Genomic DNA, 24894 nt, shown 5'->3' on the forward strand with positions numbered 1-24894 from the left:
AGACCTGATGTGTTAAAATGATGGACCGATTTCTTTTCTGAGTACTGATTATAAAATATTTATGATTGTAGCTGATAGGATGAAAAATGTCTTGCAAGACTTTATATATGAAAATTAATATGGCCCTTTACCCAATGGCAATTGAATTGGCTTCCTAATGCAATTCAAGGTATTGGTTGTCACCTTTAAAGCAGGGGTGAAATGCTACCAGTTTGCACCAGTTCAGGTGAACCGGTAGTAAAAAAAAGGTACTGTTTCGTCCGAACCAGTATTTCCAATGATCAGCTGTTCCACGCGATTTATATTTACTAGAAAGCAGGAAATCCTGCTTTCTAGTGAATCTAAATCACGCAGCACAGCTGTCCCCCCCTTGCTGTTCTATTTACCTTCACATGGCTCCTTTTTCCACGTGAAGCATGTGTTTGGTACGCACTGCACATGTGTGCGTACAGTGTGCATTTGGCATGCATTGTGCATGTGTGCACACAGTATGCGTTTGGCGTGCATTACACATACACATGCAGCGTGTGTTTGCCACATACTGCGCAAGCACGCACGTACAGCATGTGTTTGGCGCACAGCACGCATGCCTGGGCAGCAAACCAGTGGCAACCTGTGGAGGATTTCACCACTGCTTTAAAGGGCTTCCTGTCTTAGAACCTGGTTATTTCCTCTGCCCAGTTCCTTCTACCCATGCGATCTGATCTGGCAGGAAGGGCCTGCTCTGGGTTCTGTCAACTAGGTAGGGTGGCTGGTGAAACCCACAAAGAGAGCCTTTTCTGCTGTGGTCCCCATCCTCTGGAACATCATCCCACTCAAATTAAGACTGGCCCCATCCATCCCTATTGGCCTTTCATGAGGCCTTGAAAATATGTTTTTGTGCTCACGTCTGGAGCCCTGGGCGTGGGTTAGCGCCTGTCTCCTGATTGCACAGAATAGATTCTACCCAGCTGCTGTGTGTTTTATTTCTGTTTTATATTATGTATCTTGGGTTTTTATTTGCTTTATTGTAAGCCACCTAGGAGTCCCCCTGCAGATTTTACTCTGCTAGTCGTCGTTGACTCTAGATCAGGGGTGTAAAACTCGATTTCATTAAGGGCTGCATCAGAGTTGTGTTTGACCTTGGGGGATGGGGGGCATGGCCAGGGTGGGCATGGCCAGCTCAACGTCCCTCATGTCAGGGGTGCCTGTGGTGGCCTGAGTGCTCTGCCAGTGAAAATGGGCTCCTGAGCTCTGTTTTCGCCTGCAACAGCCTCCTGCAACCCTCTGCCAGCAAAAACAGAGCTTGGAAGAACGCCCGTGGCCCTCCTGAGCTCCGTCTTCACTGGCAGAAGGCACCATGGGCCAGTTCTTTGCTACTTCCAGGGCGGCCCCATGGGCCGGATCTAAGCACCCCGCAGGCCGGATCTGTTGTGGTCCGCCATCAGTCTGCAGAGCTGGCAGCAGAGTCGGAGAGTGATGAGGCTGAGGAAGAACATGGGCCAGTCCTGGAGGCTGGGGAAGGCCTGGATGAGGGCTCTGTGTCGGAGGCAGAGATGGGGCCAGGGCCATCGGGGAGTGATGTGCGGACTCCGGAGCCTCCAGAGGCTGACAGTAGAGAGACAGAGGAACAGGAGGAGCCTGTTCCTAGTGCACGTATGAGAAGAGCTGCCAGAAGGCAGGAGCAGCTAAAGCAGAGAGGACGACTCGGGAGTAGGGCCAAGAGATGATTGGCCCTTCCCATAAGGATTAAAAAGACCAGCAACGGTTCTTGGCCTCTTTGCCGGAAAACAACCGTTGAGAGAATTGCTTTGTGTTTGGCTGTAGTTATTTCTTCTGTTCCTGAACTGTTGCCAAGAAAAGCCTTTGGCAGTTTGCCTAATTATCCCAAGGTCAGAGATAATGGGTTAATTCTCAGCTGTTTTAATAAAATCTGTTTGTTTTTTGGAACTGTTTTGCATTTAATATCAACTACGTGGGCCTGGGTCACAACAGGATCCAGCCCCCAGGCCTTGAATTTGACACCTCTGCTCATCCCCATTTCAAGGCCACTGAGCCAGCGCTGTCCAAAGACAATTCCACAGTCATGTGGCCTGCATGATGTCACAGAGCACTGTTATCTTCCCACCAAAGTGGTACCTATTAATCTACTCACATTTGCATGCTTTCAAACTGCTAGGTGGGCAGGAGCTGGGGAGAGGATGGGAGCTCACCCCATCGCATGGAGCTCAGGTCTCGAACCTGGGCTGCCAGCTTTCCAGCCGACAAGCCCAGCATCTTAACCGCTGAGCCACTGTGCTTATATAAAAATGAGATGGTTGTAAAATTAATAAAGACAAAATAAAGATGTTAAAAAAAGTATGAGATGGATTATTAAAAAGAATTGATTGCTAAAACTGGGTTTCAGATAGAAAAAAAGTAAAACATCTTGACCTTATTGTTATTAATATGAATTCTATATTATTTCATATTTTCAAATTTTTCATCCTTAGTTTGGATGAAAGAGTGGATGTTGTTGATAAACAAGATAAGGTTGGAATTAGAAAGATTCAAATGTGGTTTGGTTAGCACAGCTTTTTATGGTTCGATAAAGTTAAAGTTAATGTTAGATTTTTAAAAACCATTATGTTAGAAGTACCTTATTAAGAAAATGGAATAAACTCCAGCTGTGTCCGAAAATACCTTTATTGGTTTTCAGTAAAGAAGCTTTTTATAGAAAAAAACAGCAGGCAAAAGAAAAAAAGATTTAACATGTCAAGGTTTGTTGATACAAAATAGTACAGGAACATGGAGAAATCAAGAAAACAATTCCCTGCAGAGGGATTTGGTTTTCAACGGTTTTCATATGCACAATTAAGAGGAAGATTTAATAATAAATAATCTAGGATGTATAAAGTTATACTAGTCAGTATTAGAAATATGAAAAACCTGAAGGGACACATGCACAGTGAACTTGTGAAAAAGCAAATGAAAATTGGATTGAATCAGACTATTATAAAATATGGAATAGTTGGTATAATTGGTTAAAAATTAGAAATATACAAAAAATATAGGGGATATATTACCGATTGATACATATATATGTAATAAAAATATTATTAGATTACAGAAAGGTGAAGGAATATATTATAAGTAGAATTGTAGAACGTCACTCTGAAAAAATGCTTAAGAAGAAATTATATTCTTTTTGTGTATATGTTGTATAAATGTTCGTTGTGTATATGTTACGTATGTCTTTTTTAATATTTATATTCAATAAAAACTATTTAAAAAAAAAAGAAAATTGGATACAAATGCATAGGATGTTAACAAAGCATTTTAAAGATAAAATCTTCAGATGAAATCAGAACTTTTTTATTGGGACTTATGGATAACCAATTTTAAAAAATGCACGAAGATTGATTTTGTATATGATAATTGCAGGATGATGAATATATCTACATAATAAAGAAATAATTGAAAATCCACGATGGAGGAGTGGATTATGAAGGTGTCAGAATTTGCAAAAATGGCATAACTGAGCTGTTTGTTTTATCAGGGATAAAAACAATAAGTACTTTTATAAAAAGTTGGAAATCTTTTATGGTATTTTTGCTGAAAATGGGAAAAAACCCCAAAATGTTGATTTCTGGATTTGCTGATTAGAAAGGGTTGAATATAGGAAGAATATAACCACTTAATGTCATTTTAAAGAGAGAGGGGGGATAATAAGTAGCTGCCATAAAGAAGATCAGAAGTTGCTTCTTTAATCAACTTCTCCTTTCTTTATCTGTATTGTCTCTCACACCTTTTATCTTTTTTCTATTTCTTAACTTTCCTTTATATATCTATCTTTTACTCATGTAAAAATCTTTAACAATAATTCTATTAAAAAAAAGAAAGTCATATAGAACAAGGGGTTGAAGGCTGAGTCCTATGTGGAACCGTTAAAGGAACTTGGTGTCAACAGTCCAACCAATGAACCCAACAAATGTAGACACTCTCAGGAATCCCAAAAGCAAAACTTTATTGAGTACATCATTCTGGCACTGTTGAAAGCAAACCAGCTTCTAGCTTTCCCCATGCAATATTGGATAGTTAAAGAATAGATTCTCCCTTCCCCCAGGTCACATTGTCCAATTATGAATCAATCTTTTGTTTTGAGAACAGTTCATGTCTGGGCCGACACCTGCAGAAAGTGTCCTTGGTGGGGCCTGGGTTCTCACAGTTGAAGTCTACAGCCTCCCTCTGCCCCTTCCCTCACCCCAGTTCTTTGGCAAGTTGAAAAGCAATAATGTTCACAGGAAGCATAAACGAATTCAATCTTGACTCTCGGTATCTTTATTTGAGGCTAAGGGGAGACATGATAAGTGATCTTCCAATCATCAAGAGATTGATTAGGGCAGTGGTTCTCCACCTGTGGTCCATGATGTCATCACAGAGGGCCCGCAAAGGCTTGACGAAATGTTATGATTTAAATCTTAAGTAAGTCTTGAGGGTCCGTGGTCACAAGAGGTATCTAAAAGGGGGTCAGTTTTGAAGAAAAGGTTGAGAACCACTGGATTAGGGGATTATAATATATTGAAAAAAAATTAAGGATTAGGGAAGAGACTGTGGACTCATTCTTCATAGTGCCCGATGTTAGGAGAAGAACCAATGGGTAGAAGATTGACCCAGGGAAGGTTTCCCACTCCATGAGAGCTACAAAGCAGCAAAGAACCTCCCTCCCAGACTGGATGATCCATCACTGGAGGCTTTCAAACAAAGATTGGAGAGCCATTTGTCTGGGATGGTGTGAAGATAGAAGACTTTTTAAAAATATATATATTTGTTATTAAAACAAATTGTTAGTTTGTGCTAGTAAAAACTAGCACAAACTAACCTTAGAGAAGAAAATATCCTATTCCTTATGTATAACAAATACATAAAATATCAACTTTTCATTTCTGGTATCAGCAAAAAGTCTATAAAGGGTTGCCAAAAATAATCTTATTTTAACCTTAAATCAAATAAACTAACTTTGCATTCCTTCTTTTTACTTCTAAGAGTCTTAATCTTCAATTCAATCAAAAATTGTTGCAGGATTTTTATTTCTCTTCAACTCTTCTTTGTCCAATTGCACAGATTTCCTTAAAGGTTTTAACAATCCTCTTTTGTAATACGAAAACGTTTTCCATGTCATACGCTTGATTTATCGTTTGCATTTCCCTTTTTATTTTTAAACTTCAACCAGTTTCTTTTGTATATCCAGTACAGGAAGATTTCCAATGATCCATCCCACCTGATTATTCTACAAATGTAATGAATGAATGCAACAGATTATCTTAATATGCACATGGGTTCCATGAGTTGGTTTAGATTACCATTAGGGCAATGCACATTGGCATTTATTGATCTTCCCTTGTTGTAAGCCAACCCTTCTTTCATTTCTGTTGGGACTCAGCAACTTGTGGCTCTATCTTTGCCAAGGAAACCCTGGGGTTGTTTCTGCTGCTGAGAGCAACTTATTTGTCTCTGATGTCTCTCCCACCACCCCGTAACAAAACAGCCCATTGGAAGCCAAGGAAGACTGTGTTCCTGCAGTCTTAGAGCCCCTCATATGGCTGGACTGGCAAAGCAGCCACTCTCTGCATTTTCCCCAGCACTGAGGACAGGATGTTCCAAAGGGACCTGGGTATTTTGTGCCTTTCTGACTTATATATTATCCTTTTATTACTATGGTTCTCATTCCCAAACTTATTGTTGTAAACTGCCTGGGGAATCTTTGCTTTGAAGGACAGGGAACGAGTACACTATATTGCAACATGCTTTAAAATATCCCTAATTTGTTTTTCTAAACCACAGTCTCGCACTCTGTTGTCATCAGGGCTCAGAGGCGGGCAGTGTTAAAGACAGAGACGTATGTCCCAAACTATGCTACAAGTCCTTCCTCCGGTGCAGTGGAGGTAGTTGCTCATTGGATACCTGGATAGTTGGCTTTTTTACACAGCCCAGACTAGGGAATTGGTTCACATTTTGCTATTGGGAGCTGGAGGCTCTGGGCCAGCAAAGACCTTGGCCTCTTGACTCAGGTGGTATTGCTGATTGCTCTCAGTTTGCTGGACTGTATTTAACAGAATAACAATGTTGAAAGGGGCCTTGGAGGTCTTCTAGCCTAACCTCCTGCTCAAGCAGGAGACCATATGCCCATGATGGCGATCCTATGGCACGTGTGCCACAGGTGGCACATGGAGCCATATCTGCAGGCACGCGAGCATTGCCCTAGCTCAGCTCCAGCTGATTTTCGGGCCTTCTGGGCCTAATGGAAGTCAGGAAATGGGCCGTTTCCGGCCTCCAGAGAGCTTCCAGGCAGGGGTGAGGGAGGCCGTTTTTGCCCTCCCCAGGCTCCAAGAAAGCCCCTGGAGCCTGGGGAGGATGAAAAACAGGCCTACGAGGCCCACCAGTAATCTTTTTGCCATTACAAAAGTGGGGGGGCACAGGGGGCATTGAATTATGGGTGTGGACACACGTGCACACAAACCCCCCCCCACGCCACCCCCACTTTTGGCACACGACGGCAAAAAGGTTAGCCATCACTGCCCTATACCATTCTGGACAAATGGCTGTCCAGTCTCTTCTTAAAAGTCTCCAGTGATGGGGCACCCACAATTTCTGAAGGCAACGTCTGTTCCACTGGTTCTCACTGTTAGGCAATTTCTCCTTAGTTCTAGAGTGCATTCTTCTCTCCTTGATTAGTTTCCATCCATTGTCTCTTGTCCTGCCTACAGATGCTTGGTAATTAGTTTGACCTCTTGTCTTTTTAGAAGCCTCTCAAATATTGGAACACTACTATCATGTCACTCATAGTCCTTCTTTTTGTTAAACTAAACATACCCAATTCTTGCATCCGTTCTTAGTATGTTTTAGCTTCCAGCCCTCTGATCATCTTTGTTGCTCTTTTCTGCACTCTTTCCAGAGTCTCAACATCTTTTTTTATAATATGGTAACCAAAACTGGAGGCAGTATTCCAAGTGTGGCGTTACTCAGGCTTCATCTGAAATGCCTCCTAGATCAAGACCAGGGGTGGGATTCAGCCGGTTTGGACTGGTTCGGGCGAATCGGTAGTTACGGTGAGCAGCTGGGCCTGCCCACCTGGCGCAGCACTATCGCTACTTATACAATCGCTATGTTTTTGATGCAGTGCGCATGTGTGCAAGGTACATGCACATGCAAAGCTATCCTGTCCTATACAATTGCTGTGTTTTTGATGCAGCGCGCATGTGCGCAAGGCGTGCATGAGGAAGTGAAGCACATGTGTGTGCACACGCTCTCACATTTTTGATTCTGGACGAACCGGTTGTTAACTTATGCGAAGCCACCTCTGATCAAGCCTAAATCCATCTCGTTCACCTTCTTTACAAGAAGCCCAGAAGTCAAGAAGGGTGAAGGAGTCCATCATAAACTTAACCCTTGACCCTCCACTGGAGTGCCCCATGTTGCTTGGCCTCTTAAAGACTGTCATCTTCCTTGGAAGCAGAGATGTTTCTCCGAATACTGTAGCTTAATTAGTGATTTAGAGTGTTTGACGGTTGCTGAAAAGAGGTTAATTGTTGTTAACCCCCATTTTTTTTCCCTGGCTTCTCATTACTCAGTTGTCAGCCCAGCCATTAAAAGGAGCATCTGGAACATTAATGAATTAGAGGCAAGGTTGCTTTAGACTGAAGGCCCTGTAGAGTTTGAAGCAATTAACTTTGCCAAAGCCGCTGCCCGAAGAATCTCCGTTCAGCAGTTTGAGAAGGTGAAATTCCATTAGAGCTCCGTCTCCCCAAGGTTGGAGGGCTTGCTACCTTGATTATGTTGTCCCAGACTCATCGGCAAGAAAGCCCTGGGATTCGATTCCATCACTTTAGTTGCCTCTTAGCCTTCAAGCTAATCCCACTTCAAAATCTCATTTTCTCATGAAGCCTTAGAGCTGCGGCCTAAGCTGTTTTCCCTCATGGTAGCAGGTAGGTTTCTCCCATCCCTTCTGCTTTGAGTTGCAAGAACCCGGTGAGGCAGGACAGACCATTCTTCCCACAAAGGAAGCCTTGAATTGGGGTGTGTGTGTCAGGGATGGGTTCTAATTTTTTTTACTACCGGTTCTGTGGGTGTGGCTTGGTCATGTGATGGTGGAGTGGCTTCATGGTCATGTGACTGGGTGGGCGTGGCCAATTCAATGTTACGTCAAGGGGTCTCTCGCCTGGCCCCTCCCCTCCCAGCCATTCCTTGTCACACCCAGCCTCAACGTATCTATAATTCTGTAAAAATGTTGTTCACCTTTTTTCAACTTTATTATCTACATACTATAGATGTACTTTTATGGACCACTGAAAGGAGGAAATGGCCCACATGCTTTGCCCAAGAGTGTGATAGGCAACAGGTTTTTAAGGGGCTGCCAGAAAGAATGTATAGGCAATGTATTTTCCAAAGCACCAGAAGGCAAAACAAGAAGCAATGGATGGAAACTGAACAAAGAGAGAAGTTAATTTTTCTCCTAAAACTAAGGAGAAACTTCCTGACAGTGAGAACCAATATAGGTGCAGAAATATTTCAGTCATAATTTCACATATAAAATAGCCATTCGTGCATATTGTTCAAAACAGTCATTAGTATTATGGCTGCTGTTTGACAGCAAGCGTAAAAGTCAAAGATCACGAGAGTGCTTCTTTCTCTATATGTATACAAAACATCACATACCAGGAATAGCATATTAAGATGGACTTATGCAACTTGATATACAAAATAAACACGCACATATTTATGCTCTGGACTATAGACATTGAATGCATGTAAATCCCTGAAAAATATGTGGTAGCCCTGGGCAAAAGAAAGGCAGTAAAATCATTCTACGTGTAGGGACAGTGTAAAATATTAACACATGATAAATAATGGAACAATTAAAAATAATAGCACAGAGGGTTTTTTTCTCTCTCTCTCTCTCCCTTCCTCTTTCTTTCTCTCTTTTCTTCTCTTTCTCTGTCTTTTTGGGGGGAGGGTGTTTGTGGCTATGACAACTACTTTCAAAATTGTTACTGGATATTTCCTGTTACATGAAACTGCTAAAAGGCTTTTGCAGTCATATAATGCAACAAAACATTCTTTTAAGGGTAAAAGTAAACTGACATAACTATGTAAGAGAGGAATAAATCTTTTTCTGAAAATTACTGGTGCAAATACACAAAATAGAGCTGTAATGTGTGGTAATATTATTTATAATAGAATTTTGGTGGAGGAAATAGAGTAGCTAGGAGATTGACACATTGAGAACTACATGAAAGGAACATGAAAGTGATAAAGTCACTGTATATGAGTTGGGTAGCTATATAAATTTGTTTAATAAATACAATGGGAAAGGTCTCTGGGGATTCCAGAATTTACATGGCACTAATTGGATTTTTGATCTCCCTTTTATTTTGAGACACAATAAACTAATTTTACACCATCACTAAATTACATAAGAGAATGTAGTATATATACAAAAATAATTCAATAACAATTTAATCTGATACATTAGGTTAAGTGATTTAGGGCTTGATCTAATTTCAGGCAAGTTCAAGCCTCTGTTAAGAGATACCTGCATTCTCTCTCTCTCTCCCCCTTCCTTTTTCTTTTTCTTTCTCTTTCTTTCTTTGTCTCTTTCTTTCTTCTCTCTCTTTCTTTCTTTCTTTCTCCCTCCCTTTCTCCTTTCTCCCTTCCTGTGAAGAACCCCAGAAGGTCTTTGGTAGGAGGAAGAAAAACCAGACGTTTTGAAACTCAGAACATGCCTATTGATCATCTGGCATTCTTAGAGCTCCACTATTGATTAGCTTAGTCTGAGCAAGGATAGCTAGTGCAGGACTTACAGTAAGCTCTCAACTCAAGCTCAGTGCACCTGGGGATCTCCCTAAACAGTGAGGATTTCTTTGTTTCTTTCTCCCTTGAAGCCCCCCCCCAGCCCGTTTTTGCTTTCAGAGGGCTGCAGGGAGTCTTGCTAGGCACCCACCCACCCACATTTTGGCCTTAGCAAGCCTCCCTGCATCCCTGGGAGCCAAAACAGGATGCGGGGGGGGGGGACTCCTGTAAGGGGCAGGGAAGGTAAGGTCGTGAGCCTGGTGGGGGTGGGGCAGCATGCTGGGGGGGGGGGGGGTGTAGCGAAACTTATCTATAGGCAGGAGGCGGCAGCTCAGTTGGGGCGCAGGGCAGGCACCACGTGGGAAGGCAGCTTAGGCAGCCAAGCCGCCCAGGTGGTAAGGAGGAAAAGGAAGTGATTGGGTGGGATGGGGATCGGTTCGGGGGCGTGGCCAGCCTGCAATTAATACCGGTTCTGTTGACCCTTGCCAATTTATCGCTACCGGTCCTTGCGAACCGGTAGCAACCCATCACTGGTGTGTGTGTGTGTGTGTTTTTTTTTTTTTTTTGTGTGTGTGTGTGTAATCTGTGTAGCCCCCTCAGGAGTGAGAGTGTTGTAGACATGCATTGAACTGCACTTCCAGCCTCCTTTCTGGACCTTCGGCTGCACAGGAGCATCCTAGCAGATGAAGGATTTCACTCCACTCTCCTTCATACCGACTTTCTTCGGTTCCCAAAGCAGAGGAGCCATTGACCTGCTGATTGGGACAGACAGACATCCAAGTCCAGAGCCTTTGACCTTGGCCTCTGCCTGCTCCTGTGTTGCTTTGCTCAATCAGCATGTCCCTTTCCATAAAACTGGATCCATCTCGCAGCCTCTTTAGATAGGTTGTGTCCCTGTGAAGGGACATCTTCCATAAACAAGCAGAATAACAGAATAGCAGAAGGTAAGAGACCTTGGAGGCCCATAGATTCCTATAGGGATGCTGTCATTCTGGTGGGAGGGAGCAGGCTTGGGGGGAATCTCTTTATGGGGCTTCTGTTTCTATTCCTTGCTTTGCTTTGCTGTAACTTTCGGGATCTTGGGAGGGGGAAAGTCTCTGGAGAAGAGCCGCAGCGTTGCCTTGGAGACTGGCATTTATCACCTTCTCGGCCTGAGTTTCCAATAACATCTTCACACCTCGGGATTGGCTGGATGAGGAATTGGATTTGGGGAGGGGGTCTGTCTGCAATGGTTTAATCAAACATTTTGAGCAGGAAATCTTAGTTCCTGCCTACATCTCTTGCTATCACAATCTTCCAATAAAAGTTTCCTTTTGAAATGGCTTTCGTTTCAAGAGTTCTGATTTCTTGAGAAGACTGGCGAGGCAGGGCCTTAGGAGGTCTTCTAATCCAATCCCCTACTCAAGCAGGAGACCCTAGACCTGTGATGGCAAACCTATGGCACAGGTGGCACGCGGAGCCATATTGGTGGGCACACGAGTCCAGCTGATTTTCGGGCCTTCTGAGCCCACTGGAAGTCAGGAAACACGCTGTTTCTGGCCTCCAGAAGGCCTCTGTGGGGAGGGGGGGAAGCCCCGTTTCTCTCTCTCCCCCAGGCTCCAGAGCTTTCTAATAGCCTGGGGAGGGCAAAAACAGCCTTCCCCACGCCCCAGAGGTCCTTCGGTGGCCGGAAACGGTCCGTTTCCCAACTGGGGAGAGTGAAAAACAGGCCTGCTGGACGCGCCCTGCCATTGTGTGCCAAAAGTGGGGGTAGGGCAGGGGGGATCACACGCAAGGGGTGCGGGGTGCATAGAATTATGGGTGACCCCCCATGCTCCCCTTACTTTTGGCACACAATGACAAAAAGGTTAGCCATCAGTGCCGTAGACCATTCCAGAGAAATGGCTGCCCACTCTCTTCCAGTGGAGTTTCTGCTGTGGGCTCAAGCAGGGTGCTGGCACAATTGACTGGAAAAGAACCTGATGGAGAGAAACCTTTGATGCCTTGTCCTGAAGGTACCTTTGCTAAGAATCGCCTACACTGATCATTCTCTTCTCAGAAGGCATTGAGGAGGCTGCATCACTTTCCTCTTGTTGCTTCTCCCTTGTGCCTCAGGCCCTTTTATCAGGTCACACGAAGTCTGACTGTAAGAATGAACGTGCAGGGTACCTTTCTGGGCTCATGTGTGCCAGATATTGGGACTAAAACACGAGAGATGGGAATTGTAGTCCAAAGCTTGGGAAAAGATGGGTAAGCAATAGTCTGGTGCCTTTTGGATCAGAGGGCCTCAGCCCAATTTGCTCTCCGTGTTAAGGAAGTGCTCAGTGAAGTGATGGATGTGAGATTTTCGCCTTTCACCTTCCCAATAAACAACCTGCCTGGTAAAAAATTTAGATTCTTTAAGGTTAAAAGCTGGTCAATGACTGAAATAAAGAGACTTGACTTAAGTGTTGTCATAGGCACGAAACAATTTTGCTTTCCAGAATAGTGAAATCTGGACGGTGTTGAAATAAAAAAAAAGTTTAGGGTCTGGGGTGCAGCAGCTCCTCTTTACAGAAGGGGGTCTCCCGGGTGGATGCAGCTCATGTGAAGACAGGCATGGAGTCCCACTCATTGGCCACAGGCTGGGTGTGGTTGCTGCTTCCTGACAGCAGCCCAGAGTGAAGGCTGAGTGGTGGTGGTGGGAGGCCTGATTTTGCCCCCTCCCCCTCTTGAGTTTTTTTTTTTTTTTTTTTTGAGAGCAGCTTTACTATGATATTGCATCAGGCTCCTGGGAAGAATGGCCAACTACAGAGAAAGTGCCTTGAATGATGAAAATTATAATCTCCTTTTAATCCTTTGTGGGGTGGAAGCTGGGCAACTGAACAGAGCTGAGTGTTTACTGGCCGGATGCCCTTTCTGTCGCCAATGTGGAGTTATATTCAACAGATATAGTCTCATTGTGGCCAGAGAGAGAAATATCTGCCTCTACCTAGGATCGAACTCACAGTCTCCTGATTGTGAGGCGAGAGCTCCACCTCTAGGCCACCGCACCACTTGTCCTTGAATGATGAAAATGCAGGATAGATAATTGTGAAGATCAGAACTTTCATATTCCCCCAGCATTTTTTCCATGGCAAAAAGAGTTTCCTCTACATTTTAAAGATGCTTTCCAATTTATGTCAAATCCATGTTTTGGAGCTCAGTCACCGATAACACTAGGATTGCTTTATGGGGCATCTTTTCAATCCCCCTCCCCAAGCCTCCTTTGCTGGCCACAGTTCCTGGTGCAAGGGATGCTTCTCCTTCTAGGGTCAGTCAGGGAGATTCCAGCCATTCTGGACTGAAGCCCAGCGAGAGGAGATTGCACCCGTGCAAGGGTCACTGAACATGCCTCCTTCTTCAGAAAAATAAATGAAAAACCATCTATTTTGTACCCAACCGAATGAGAGTGAATGAAAAAGTGCAGTAGTTGTTTCCAGCATGAACAGTACCGTATTTTTCGGAGTATAAGATGCTCCGGACTATGAGACACACCTACCTTTTTTGGTGAGGAAAAGAAGAAAAAGAAATCTCCCTTTGCCTCCTAGCAGTTTTGCCTTGTTGCAGCAAACAGCAAACAGCCTGCTTTACTTTCATTTTCATTTTCAGCATAACTTGATTAGCTCAAGGAAAAAAAATATTCTCCCAGCAATTTACCTCCTTACAGCAAGCAGCAGAGGCCCACGCAGCAATAGGCAATAGCAATCCCTGCAGCCTGAGAGTCAGGAGGCCAATCCAAAGTCCATTAGATCGGATGTTAGCAACTTGTGCTAATTAGGCTGTGCTGAAGCTGAAACGGGCTGTTTCTTCTTGCTGCTTGCTGCAAGGAGGTAAATTGCTGGGAGGCAGAGGCCAAAGTCTGTGGGCCAGCGGGTGGGTGGGGCTACATTCAATGTATAAGACGCACCCAAATTTTCACCCCCTTTTAGGGGGAAAAAAGGTGCGTCTTATACTCTGAAAAATACAGTAATTGTATTAGTAATGTTGCATGCCAGCAGGTGGTTACTTATAGATCTGGGAGAACCTGCTGTGGGGCCCCCGACCTGACCTGACCTGACCTGACCTGACCTGACCGTTCTCTCTCCCTCTAGGACCCTCGGAGCAAACACAAGTTCAAAATCCACACATATTCCAGCCCAACCTTCTGCGATCACTGCGGCTCCTTGTTGTATGGACTTCTCCACCAGGGGATGAAATGTGACAGTAAGTCCCAGCTGGCCGGGTCCGGTCCTAGGGAAACACCCTGCTCCATTCACCTGTTCTCCTTCTGAGCGTATGGGAGCAAGGGGGAGAACCGGGAACCGAGGGGTTCCTTGCGTGGGGGAGCTGTGGGTCTGAGCAGCTGCAGCTCTTACATCCTGAGAAAACGATAAATGAGCAGAGACCAGAGCTGCCTCGGAGGAAACAGGGCTGGGGGGAGGGGTGTGATTGCAAGGAAGCGCCCAACAGTCTTGTCTCTCACCTGTTGCAGGTGAGGAGTCTGTGTGTACTGTGTGAGGGGGTCCTTTCCCAATCCTATGTCTGTGGAGATCCTGAATCATCCAGGTCATGGACTTCCTTGGGTTTTTATTTCCCTCTGAAGATGTTTTGCTTCTCCATCCAAGAAGTTTCTTCAGTTCTCTGGGTGAGAAGTGAAATGTTTTCAAAGGAAAAAACCCAAGAAAGTCCACTTGCCTTTTGGAAAAAGCACCTTTAGATTCACAAAGTGTGTGTCAGCCTTCTCCTTCCTACACTGAATGTGCGGAGCAAAGCTGCCAGGCGCATCAGATGTCAGGGGTAACTTCCAGAGCCCCCCCTGCCCTAACTCATCTCTCCTTGAAATGCTTGGTTATCATGCCACGCACAAGCCACCAGCCCAGCTGCACAGGGCTGGCTACTCCCTGATTGGTACAGGGGCACAGCCATCCATGGGGGTTAGGATTGGACTGTCAAGGGCCAGAGGTGGCTTTCTCCGGGCAGCCTCAGAGCTTCTTCCTAAGACTTGGCCAAGAAAGTCTGCAGACAGCTTCATCCCTTCGTGGTGGTAGAGACCCTCAACAAAATCAGAGCCAGAAGGTCCCTGTGCGAATGGTGCCTGGGGCTCAGGTTTCCTGCCTCTGGGATTGCTACCTGAGGGAATGCCAGGCAAAGCCCATAGAGCCACAGACTGTCTTACTGGGAGTTCCATCACTGACTAAGCTGGAGCAGCCCTCTCAAAGAGTACGGGGAAACAGGTAAACATGACTACCTGTTGAGTTTCTCATAAATTATTTAAATGAGGGGACAGAAGAGGAAATCATCAAACTGGCTAACAGCAGACTAGGGGGAATAGCCTAAATAGTTTAAAAGATAAGATTTTGAACATGGCTGTCAAACTCGCCGCATCACATTGCTCTCATGTGACATTTTGTGATGTTCCCTCCCCCCTTTGCAGAGCTGGGGTGGGCGTGGCCTGCGTGTGACACATCTGGACCGTGGGCTGCCAGTTTGACACCCCTGATTTAGAAGGATCTTGACAGACTGGAATATTGGGTCCTATCCAACAAAATGCAGTTTAGTGGTGAGAAAAGTGAGATATTTTTCCACTTAGGCAAGAAAAATCAAAAGCACAGGTACAGAATAGGTGGCACCTGGCTCAATAGTGACTGTGAGAGGGATCTAGGAGTGCTAGTAGACAACCACTGTGGTATGAGCCAGCAGTGTATTGCAGCTGTCAAAGAGCTAATGCAGTCCTAGATTGTATGATCAGAAGGATAGTACCAAGATCATGTGAAGTGTTAGTACCGCTTCATTTTGCACTGGTGGGACCGTACTTGGAATACTGCACCCAGTTTTGCTCACCATTATACAAAAAAAGATGCAGAGGCTCTGGACAGAGTGCAGAGAAGAGCAACAAAGATGATTAGGGGCCTGGAGACTAAATCATATGATGAACAGTTGCGGGAACCAGGTATGTCCAGCAGTGGTGAAATGTAAAATTTGTTACTACCGGTTCTGTGGGTGTGGCTTGGTGGTGGGGTAATGTGACTGGGTGGGCATGGCCAACTTTTTTTTTTTACTTTTAAAAGCATTTTTTCTACAACCTTAAGAGGTTGCAGAAAAAAATGCTTTTAGAAGCCTCTGACGATCAGGCAACTCAGCTGGGATCACCAGAGGCTTTTAAAGGCATTTTTTTCCCTACAACCTCTTCGGCGAAGAGATTGCAGAAAAAAATGCTTTTAAAAGCCTCTGACGATCCCAGCTGAGCCGCGCAATCATCAGAGGCTTTTTTTTTTTTTACTTTTGAAAGCATTTTTTCGGCTGAAGAGATTGCAGGAAAAAATAGTTTTAAAAGTTAAAAAAACAGCCTCTGATGATCACGCGGCTCAGCTGGGCATTGGGGGGGCAGGGATTTTTGCTACCAGTTCTCCGAACCACCCGCCACCATTGCTACCGGATCGGATTTCATCCCTGATGTCCAGCCTAAAAAGAGAAGTATTAGGGGTGACATAAGTCTTCCAACATTTGAAGAGCAGTCATACAGAAGACGGATATCCCCCATAGCACCTGAGAGCAGGAGAAGAAGTAATGGGTGGAAGACTATCAAACAGAAATCCAACCTGCAACTAAGGAGAAATTTCATGTCAGTGAGAACAATTCATCGCTGGAATGGCTTGTCTCCCAAGGTGTGGGTGCTCCATCATTGGAGGTCTTCAAGAAAAGGTTGGACAGCCATTTGTCCGGGATGGTACAAAGACTCCTGCCTTGGGCAGAGGTTGGACTAGAAGACCTCCAAGGTCCCTTCCACCCTTAGGATTCTCTGATTCCAAGTTGAAAACTCCCAATGCAGAAAAGGTAGGCTAGCAGTCACGAAATATGAGCTTAGGGAGCCCCCTAGGGCCCACCTTATGAATCGCAGCCACCTACCTAATGCAGTGAGATGCCAGAGACCAAGGAAGGAACAGGCTGGGCGGGAGAGAAAGGCTGCACCCCTGGAATATCCCAGGCTTTTAGGAAATCCAGGGGCTCCACAGGGAGAAGAACCCCAGTTAATGTTTGAAGCAGGAGTTGCTCTGTGGATGCTCTTAAATATCAGCCGGGTAGGGCGCAATCTGCATGTGGGAGGGCATGGCCTCCTGCTCCCCCCACCCAACAGTATTTCATCTTAGATCTCCCTGGGAAGGAAACAGTTTGGAAAAACAGACAGAAGGAAGTGCAATGAAAAGAAGTACCTATTAGCCCTTTGAGGGGCTCCAGATTTAAAGAGCATTTTCCCAGCATGCCAAAATAGCATGGCAGAATCCTAGATACCTTATAGCCTTGATGGCAAACCTATGGTACGTGTGCCAGAGGTGGCACACAGCGTCCTCTCTGATGGCACGTGAGCCATCGCCTCAGTTCAGCTTCACTGCGCATGCACACACACCTCCTGCCGGCCAGCTGGTCTTTGGGTCTCTTCGGTGCATGCATAGGGGGCAGGGCACGTACAGGGAGGGGGTGCATGCATTCACGGGGTGGGGGCATGTGGGGGGTGCATGTACATGCACAGAGGGCAGGGTGCATGTAGGGGGCCATGCGTGCATTCACGGGGAGGTGGGGCACATGTAGGGGGCTGCATGCACATTGCATTTTGGAGGTTCAGGCATGAGTGCACATATTTGCATGCACACGTGTGCGCTTGGGCACTTGGTCTGGAAAAGATTAACCATCACTGTCTTCTAGAAAACCTAGTTGAGCCCCTGTTCTGTCCAGGGCAGGAATCCTCAGATCATCCCAGATGTTTGGCTGTCCACTCTTGTCTGGAGTAGACAGAGCCCCAGTGACTCCAGGAAGCTTTTACATTGCTTGGTAGGCCTTGAGAGTCAGAAAATCTTCCTTCCTTTGAAGGAATTGAATTTGGAGGTCTCTTGCAAAGTTCCTCCCCATTGGTTTCTGTCCTGCCCTTGGGCACGATGGCAGCTAAGGCCCTGCCTGCTTCCCGGGGACGGCCCTCCAGAGATTGGAGAAGTGCCCCAAGCCTCCCCCAGCCTTGTCTTCAGGAACGAGCAGAGGGTCTCTCAGTGCAACCCCCCACCTGGCTGGTCTTCCGTTTGGGGCTGACACCATTTCTCTCTCTGCCTCAGCCTGCATGATGAATGTGCACAAGCGCTGCGTGATGAACGTGCCAAGTCTCTGTGGGACGGACCACACCGAGCGCCGAGGCCGGATACACATCAAGGCGGACATTGAGAACGAGGTCTTGACGGTTATCGGTAAGTCCAGCTTTTGGGTGATACCAGGAAGAAAGGATCAATGGTGAAATGTAAAATTTGTTACTACCAGTTCTGTGGGCGTGGCTTGGTGGGGTGATAATATGACTGAGTGGGCATGGCCAACTTTTTTTTTTCTAACTTTTAAAACCATTTTTTCTACAACCTCTTAGAGGTTGTAGAAAAAATGCTTTTAAAAGCCTCTGACGATCCAAGCTGACTTGCCTGATCGGCAGAGGCTTTGTTTTTACTTTTAAAAGCATTTTTTCGGCCGAAGAGATTGTAGAAAAAATGCTTTTAAAAATAAAATAAAAAGCCTCTGATGATTGCACGGCTGGGCATGGGGGTGGGGAGGGATTTTTGCTACCGGTTCTCCGAACCACCCGCCGCCATCGCTACTTGATCGGGCGATCCAATCCGAATCGGGAACATTTCACCTCTGGAAAGGATCCCTTTTGCTGCAAGGGATTGTTCTGACCCAGCCTTAGCAGCAACAGGGAACAGACTCCTTGTCAGGAAGAAAACCTCTTTATTTATCTCCTGTTTTTATCTCCATTCACATACCAAAAAGTGCAGGCAAGAGTCCTTCGAAGAGTTAACTGCAGTAACAGATCTTATCAGTTCCGTGTAATAATTTAAGTTAAGTTAAAGTTAAGATAGGGATCAAAAGGTCGGCAGTTCAGCAGTTTGAATCCCTTGTGCCGCATAACAGGGTGAGCTCCCGTGACTTGTCCCAGCTTCTGCCAACCTAGCAGTTTGAAAGCACGTAAAAAATGCAAGTAGAAAAATAGGGACCACTTTGGTGGGAAGGTAACAGTGTTCCGTGCGCCTTTGGCATTGAGTCATGCCGGCCACATGACCACGGAGACATCTTCGGACAGCGTTGGCTCTTCGGCTTTGAAACAGAAATGAGCACCACCCCCTAGGGTCAGGAACGACTAGCACATATGTGCGAGGGGAACTTTTACCTTTACCTTAAAGTTAAGTTAAGTTAAATTAAATTAAGTTTATTAATTCAATTTATTTATTAATTCAATTTATATGCCGCCTTTCTCCGGAGACTCAGGGTCGCTGAGTTCTGGCAAGCAGTCTCTGAGGCATGAAACACGATGAGCCAAATCTTCAGAAATCCGAACAGTTGTCTCCTATGATCACCACTCCCCTTTCCTTTTATTTATTCCCAAGACAGGGAGGGGCCACTCAGCATCCACGTGTGCTTTGCTTCCCGAGTTGACTCCTCGTCCTCTGTTGTTCTCCTCTCCTAACTGCTCTGTGCATATGTACATCTGGAACAGGCCCCAGCTGTTCTTCCTCCTCAGTCATCTCAGCCTCCAAAGGCAGCTGCCTCTCCAGTGGCTGGGAAATGTTGGACAGCCTTGGCTCTATCTCGGCGTCCAACGCAGAGCATCCATCAGAGCTTTCCCCAGACTCCAGAACTGGCCCATGTTCCTCCCCAACCTCCTCATCGTCCGAGTCTGCCGCCAGCTCCACTGGCAACTGGTGGGCCACAACAGGGATTTCATGCTCTTGTGTGACGGCTGCACAGGTCCATAATGTTTGGTGGCTAGAAAAGGGATTACAGATAGTTCTCAATTTACGACCAGAGTTGAGCCCAAACTTTCATTTGCTAAGTGAGACATTTGTTAAGTGAGTTTTGTCCCATTTCACGATTGTTAAGGTTGTTCACTGGAGTGATTAAGCTAGTAACATGGTTGTTAAGTGAATTTGGCTTCCCCATTGACTTTGCTTTTCCGAAGGTTGCAAAGGGGGATCATGTGACCCCAGGACACTGTAACCGTCATTAATATGAGTCAGTTGCCAAGTGTCTGAATTTTGATCATGTGACCGTGAGGATGCTACAATGGTCAGTGTGAAAAATGGTCATAAGTCACTTTTTTCAGTGCCGTTGTATCTTTGAATGGTCACTAAATGAACTGTTGTAAGTCGAGGACTACCTCTATTGAGTTGGCTGAGCCAAAGCCTCTGGGGAAACCCTGCTTTTCTTGGCTCATTCACAACAACCTGCTGTGTTGATCTCCTGTCCCGCATGGAAGTCACAGAGAGGCTGCCACTGAATGAAAGTCGGTCTAGGGCAGAGGTCTTCAAACTTGGCAGCTTTAAGACTTGTGGACTTCAACTCCCAGAATTCTCCAGCCACTTATGCTGTCCAGCTATGCTGGCTGGAGAATTCTGGGAGTTCTAGCTATGCTGTCCAACTATGCTGGCTGGAGAATTCTGGGAGTTGAAGTCCACAAGTCTTAAAGCTGCCAAGTTTGAAGACCTCTGGTCTAGGGCAGTGGTCCGCGGACCGGTGCCGGGCCGTGGAGTACCTGGCACCGGGCCGCGCAGCGGCCGGGGGACATGAACGCTGCAGCGCAAAGGCTCCTGGGCCGTGCGCAAAAGCTCCTGGGCCGTGCGCAAAAGCTCCTGGGCCGTGCGCAAAAGCTCCAGGGAAGAGAGCCCCGCGCAGGTACGCACGTGTGGCCCAAAGCCCCCACCCCTGCGCGCGCTCAGCGGGCCACAGTAAAATTATCAAAGGCTGATTGGTCCGCGGCGATAAAAAGGTTGGGGACCACTGGTCTAGGGGACCAAATGCTCAGCACATTGCTAAGCGATTCTTCTCTTGGCTCTCCTGGCTCAAAATGCAGGGTGGGGGGATCACGGGGGTCTCTGACGTCTTTTACTTTCCCACTCTGAAAAGATCCCCTCTAAACTCGTAGCTGTTCCAGGGAGAAGCAGAGGCAGTGCAGCATGGGGCCAGCCTTTCAGACCCCGAGTGGGACAACTCGCCACGGCCATCTTGCTGCGGGACAATGTAACAATTCTGTCCCTCCTTTTGCATCCTTTCTTCAATGATTCTATTCCACTATTTCTTTGATATTAGTGTGAGAGCCGCAGTGGCTCAGTGGTTAGAATGCAGTACTGCAGGCTCCTTCTGCTGACTGCCGGCTGCTTACAATTTGGCAGTTCAATTCTCGCCAGGCTCAAGGTTGACTCAGCCTTCCATCCTTCCAAAATAAGGATCCAGATTGTTGGGAGCATAATGTTGAATCTGTAAACCACTTAGAGAGGGCTGTAAAGCGGTATATAAGTCTAAATGCTAATGCTATTGCTAACTTTTGTCCTGCAGCGAATAGACTGTGCGATGTTGGCCATGGTGAGTTGTCATAGACCCTTTCAGACACCCTGCAGGTGGTTGGTTGCCCCTGCCAATTGGGCTTCGGAGGGGGTTTGTGGTGAGGTTCTTTTAATGTGTTGTGGATATTTTCTCAATAGAATTGTTAAAAACTTTACGTGCCGTGTTTTTTCAAGAATTTATCACTTCTTAGCTCTGGTGCCTGCCTCTGGGCACCACTGTCCTGAATGCCCCCTTCCTTCAATTGGCCCACAAAACCATAGAGATGGGAGGGTTTTCCTTTCCATTGCTCTGTGTGTCCCCCTCAGACTGGAGATGTCTAGAGCAGTGATTCTCAACCTTTTCTTCACCTTTGACCCCCTTTAAATACTTTTTGTGGCCATGGACCCCCAAGACCTAAGATTTAAATCAAAACATTTCTTCAAGCCTTCGAGGACCCCCCGTGAGACATGGAGATCCCCCAGGGGTCCACGGACCACAGGTTGAGAACCACTGGACTAGAGCAAAAATCCCCACACTTATTTTTTTGCAATTTGGCCACGTTTTTTTACATTCTTTCAAATTGTCACAGACTGGTAATGCTGATTTTTGAGGTGCACAGATAACTAGCTCTAGTAACTGCTGACTAGCTGTAAAACAATTCCCTGTCCAGGATTCAAGCCAGGGAATCTCTCGGCTCAACCTGTGGCTTCTTCCATGTCCTTCCTGGTGTCTGCATCCACGAGGAATTAAAAGGGATGCTCAGGCTATAACAGGCATTCTTCGTTTTCCTCTTTTGGATGCAGATTAGCAAACTCACAGCACATACGTACCCATCACACTATTCCTTTTCATAGTAACCAGTATTATACAAAGCACAGAAAAGTAAAGAAATGACAGATAGCCTTACAATCATTTATTTAGTGATCATTCAAAGTTACAGTGGGCATTTTTCATACTTATGACCATTACAGCATTCCCATGGCCGTGTGATTTGAACTTTTGGCAACTGGTTCATAATTTATGACAGTTTCATTGTCATATAATCATCTCTTTTTTTTTGAATTTTTTTTTATTAAACACATATTAAAACATTGGACACAATGTAATCGTCCTGGCATTCTCTTTGCCATAGATACTAAAATAAACAATAAGTATCATATATACTTTGCTACTTAAATAATTTGATCTATTCAGTATTTACATATATAAAGACATCATTTTTCTATCTATATTACCTATACATTTGTCTTATCCTCTTTCATTCTATTGTAATTACATACATACCCTTCGTTCTCCATTCCATAAATTCTAGTCAGTTCATATTTTTCATCCCTCCTTTCCGTTCCAACCATTGATAAAATTTGTTCCATATCTTATAATAATCTGACTCGCCTTTATTTTTCAATTCCAATGTTAATTTGTCCATTTCCGCACATGTCAAAAAATTTTTGATCACTTCATCACTTCACTTCACACATCACTTCTAGGGGGATTTCCTTTTTTTCCCAATTTTGGACAAAAATCATTCTTGCTGCTGTTATAATATGTATTATTAAGTAAATTACCCCTTTACTATATTTCCCATTTATAATTCCCAATAGGAATAGTTTATATTCTATTTCTTCTCCAATTGCTTCTGTCAGCCATAAAGTCATATAATCAATCATCTTTTGTGACCTTCTGACAGGCAAAGGCCACGGGGAAGCCAGATTCATTTAACAATCCTGTTATTAATTTAACAACTGCAGTGATTCACTTAACAATTGTGGCAAGAAAGATCATAAGATGGGGCAAAACTCATTTAACAAATTTCTTACTTAGCAACAGAAATTTTGGGGCTCAATTGTGGTCATAAGTCGAGGATTACCTGTAAATTAAAGACATGAGATAGGTGATAGATTTCTCATTCACCAGAGCCCTTCCACTTTTCTTCATGGAAATACATCTTATTTTCCACCACATCTGTCTGTTCTCCATTTACTGCTTTTTGTTCTTTAAACCTCTGCTTTCAACTTCCCCCCTCCCCCACTCTCCCCCTCCTTTTGGAAGGTCTCATCAGTTGGATCTGGCTGCATCTGTCCTGGTGTTGCCTTTCCTTTCAGGCCTTTCTCTCTTCCCTCCTAGATTTGTGTGGCCATTCCATCCATCCCCATTTGTTCTCTCCGTATTATCAATGACCAACCCCTTCCATGAACTTCTTTCTTTTAAGGAGTGGGGTGGACTATGGCCCCTTTACCACCTGTGGACTTCAACTCCCAGGATTCCTGAACCAGCTTTGTTGACTCAGGAATTCTGGGAATTGAAGTTCACAGGTTGTAAAGGGGCCATAGTTGCCCACTTTGATTTAAGGTCACTCATTTCAATCACTGTTTCAATCCACCTTCATTTACTGTCCACAAATTCTTGATCCTCTCCCTTCTTCTTTTGCCAAGCAACCCATTTCCACTGCATACGACATATTTTTCATATTTCTCCTGACATATCCAACCCTCCCTTCAACTCTTTTTCTGTAAACATCGTAAACTTTCTTCATCTATTTCCTCATCCTTAGTAAACATTCCATCAATGCAGGCAAATTCGTTACTTGCACTATCAGGTGGGCCATTTACATTTGACTTGCAGTCATTCTCTGCTGTTTTTTCTGCCAACTCCCTTGGCCTTTGAACAATTAATTCTTTGACTCGTAATTAACATTACTTCATAGAATCTATTTGACATTTGCCGCAAATCAATTGGATTCTCAGCCTACAACTTGACATCTTCAAAAACCCACATACATTTACACCCCCTCTCTACTTGTGAGATCTGCACAAGTATTTCTTATGCATTTATCCATAAACATGTCAAACAAAGCACATTCTTGTCCTGCTTCCTGCTCAGTGCTGAAGCTTTTCCGTGGTTCCCTCACACGTTTACTTCTATCACACGCTTCCTGCCTTCAACCACCGACTTTCAATTCCATGTTCACCCAAAGTGTTCCATAATCCAAGCCTATTTGCTTTATTATATGCCTCCTCTAAACCAGCGTTCCTCAAACGTGGCTGCTTTAAGCTGTGTGGACTGCATGCCGGTTGGGGAATTCTGGGAACTGAAGTTCCATTGCTGCACTGCTGTCGTTGTCAGAATTTTACTCTTAAAATTCAAACAAAATCTGCCTTCTGGTAACTTAAATCCATCTGTTCTCCTGGATTTCTTAAATGCAACATGTAATAGTTCAACTCTACACATCTGTTAAAATTGCAAGCTTGAGAAATGCTATTGTAAACCAACAAATACATAATAAAATTTATTTTCCAGCTGTTTCAAAATGACTGGCTGGAGTAAAAAAAAACATGTCCTGTCACACAACCTGCCCAGTCTAAAGCTGAGCTGTACCTCCCAGATTTTTATTTATTTACTTTTATTTATTATTACATTTATTTGAGATTTGGCTCATTCTGAACCCAAAATCTGCCAAACAGCTTCACAAGCTCCTTTCACAAACAGTTTTTACATCCACTCTAGGAGTCTAGGTAGTTTCCTCTGGCAAGAGTGCCAAGCAGCTTCCAGATCATTCCTCATGTCCACTTTCTGTTCCCCTATTGGGGCAAGAACCTGCTTCTGTTCCATTCACACCTACAGTCATTTTATCTTCGCTCTGAATTTATTCACTGTTAATATTTTCTTCCACCTCCGTTTTCCACTCTTGACATCACCAAAATGCTCCATACAAGGCCTGAGCAGCCTCGTATCCACACATTATCTCAGTCTCTCCTCATCCAT

The 24894-nt window shown here is 44.9% G+C and overlaps 1 protein-coding gene across 2 annotated transcripts in view; it reads left to right on the forward strand.

Moving 5' to 3' along the window:
• PRKCB (protein kinase C beta) overlaps nt 1-24894 on the forward strand; it is a 235662-nt gene that overhangs the window by 88272 nt on the left and 122496 nt on the right. For both annotated transcript variants that reach the window (XM_070955146.1, XM_070955145.1), the window contains exons 4-5: nt 13899-14010; nt 17889-18017. In XM_070955146.1, coding sequence (XP_070811247.1) covers nt 13899-14010; nt 17889-18017 — 241 coding nt within the window. The remainder of the gene's footprint in view (nt 1-13898; nt 14011-17888; nt 18018-24894) is intronic.

This window comes from Pituophis catenifer, unplaced genomic scaffold (genome assembly GCF_029215685.1).
Source record: "Pituophis catenifer annectens isolate HBS135680 unplaced genomic scaffold, rPitCat1.0.hap2 SCAF_16, whole genome shotgun sequence".
NCBI classification, from domain to species: Eukaryota; Metazoa; Chordata; class Lepidosauria; order Squamata; family Colubridae; genus Pituophis; species Pituophis catenifer.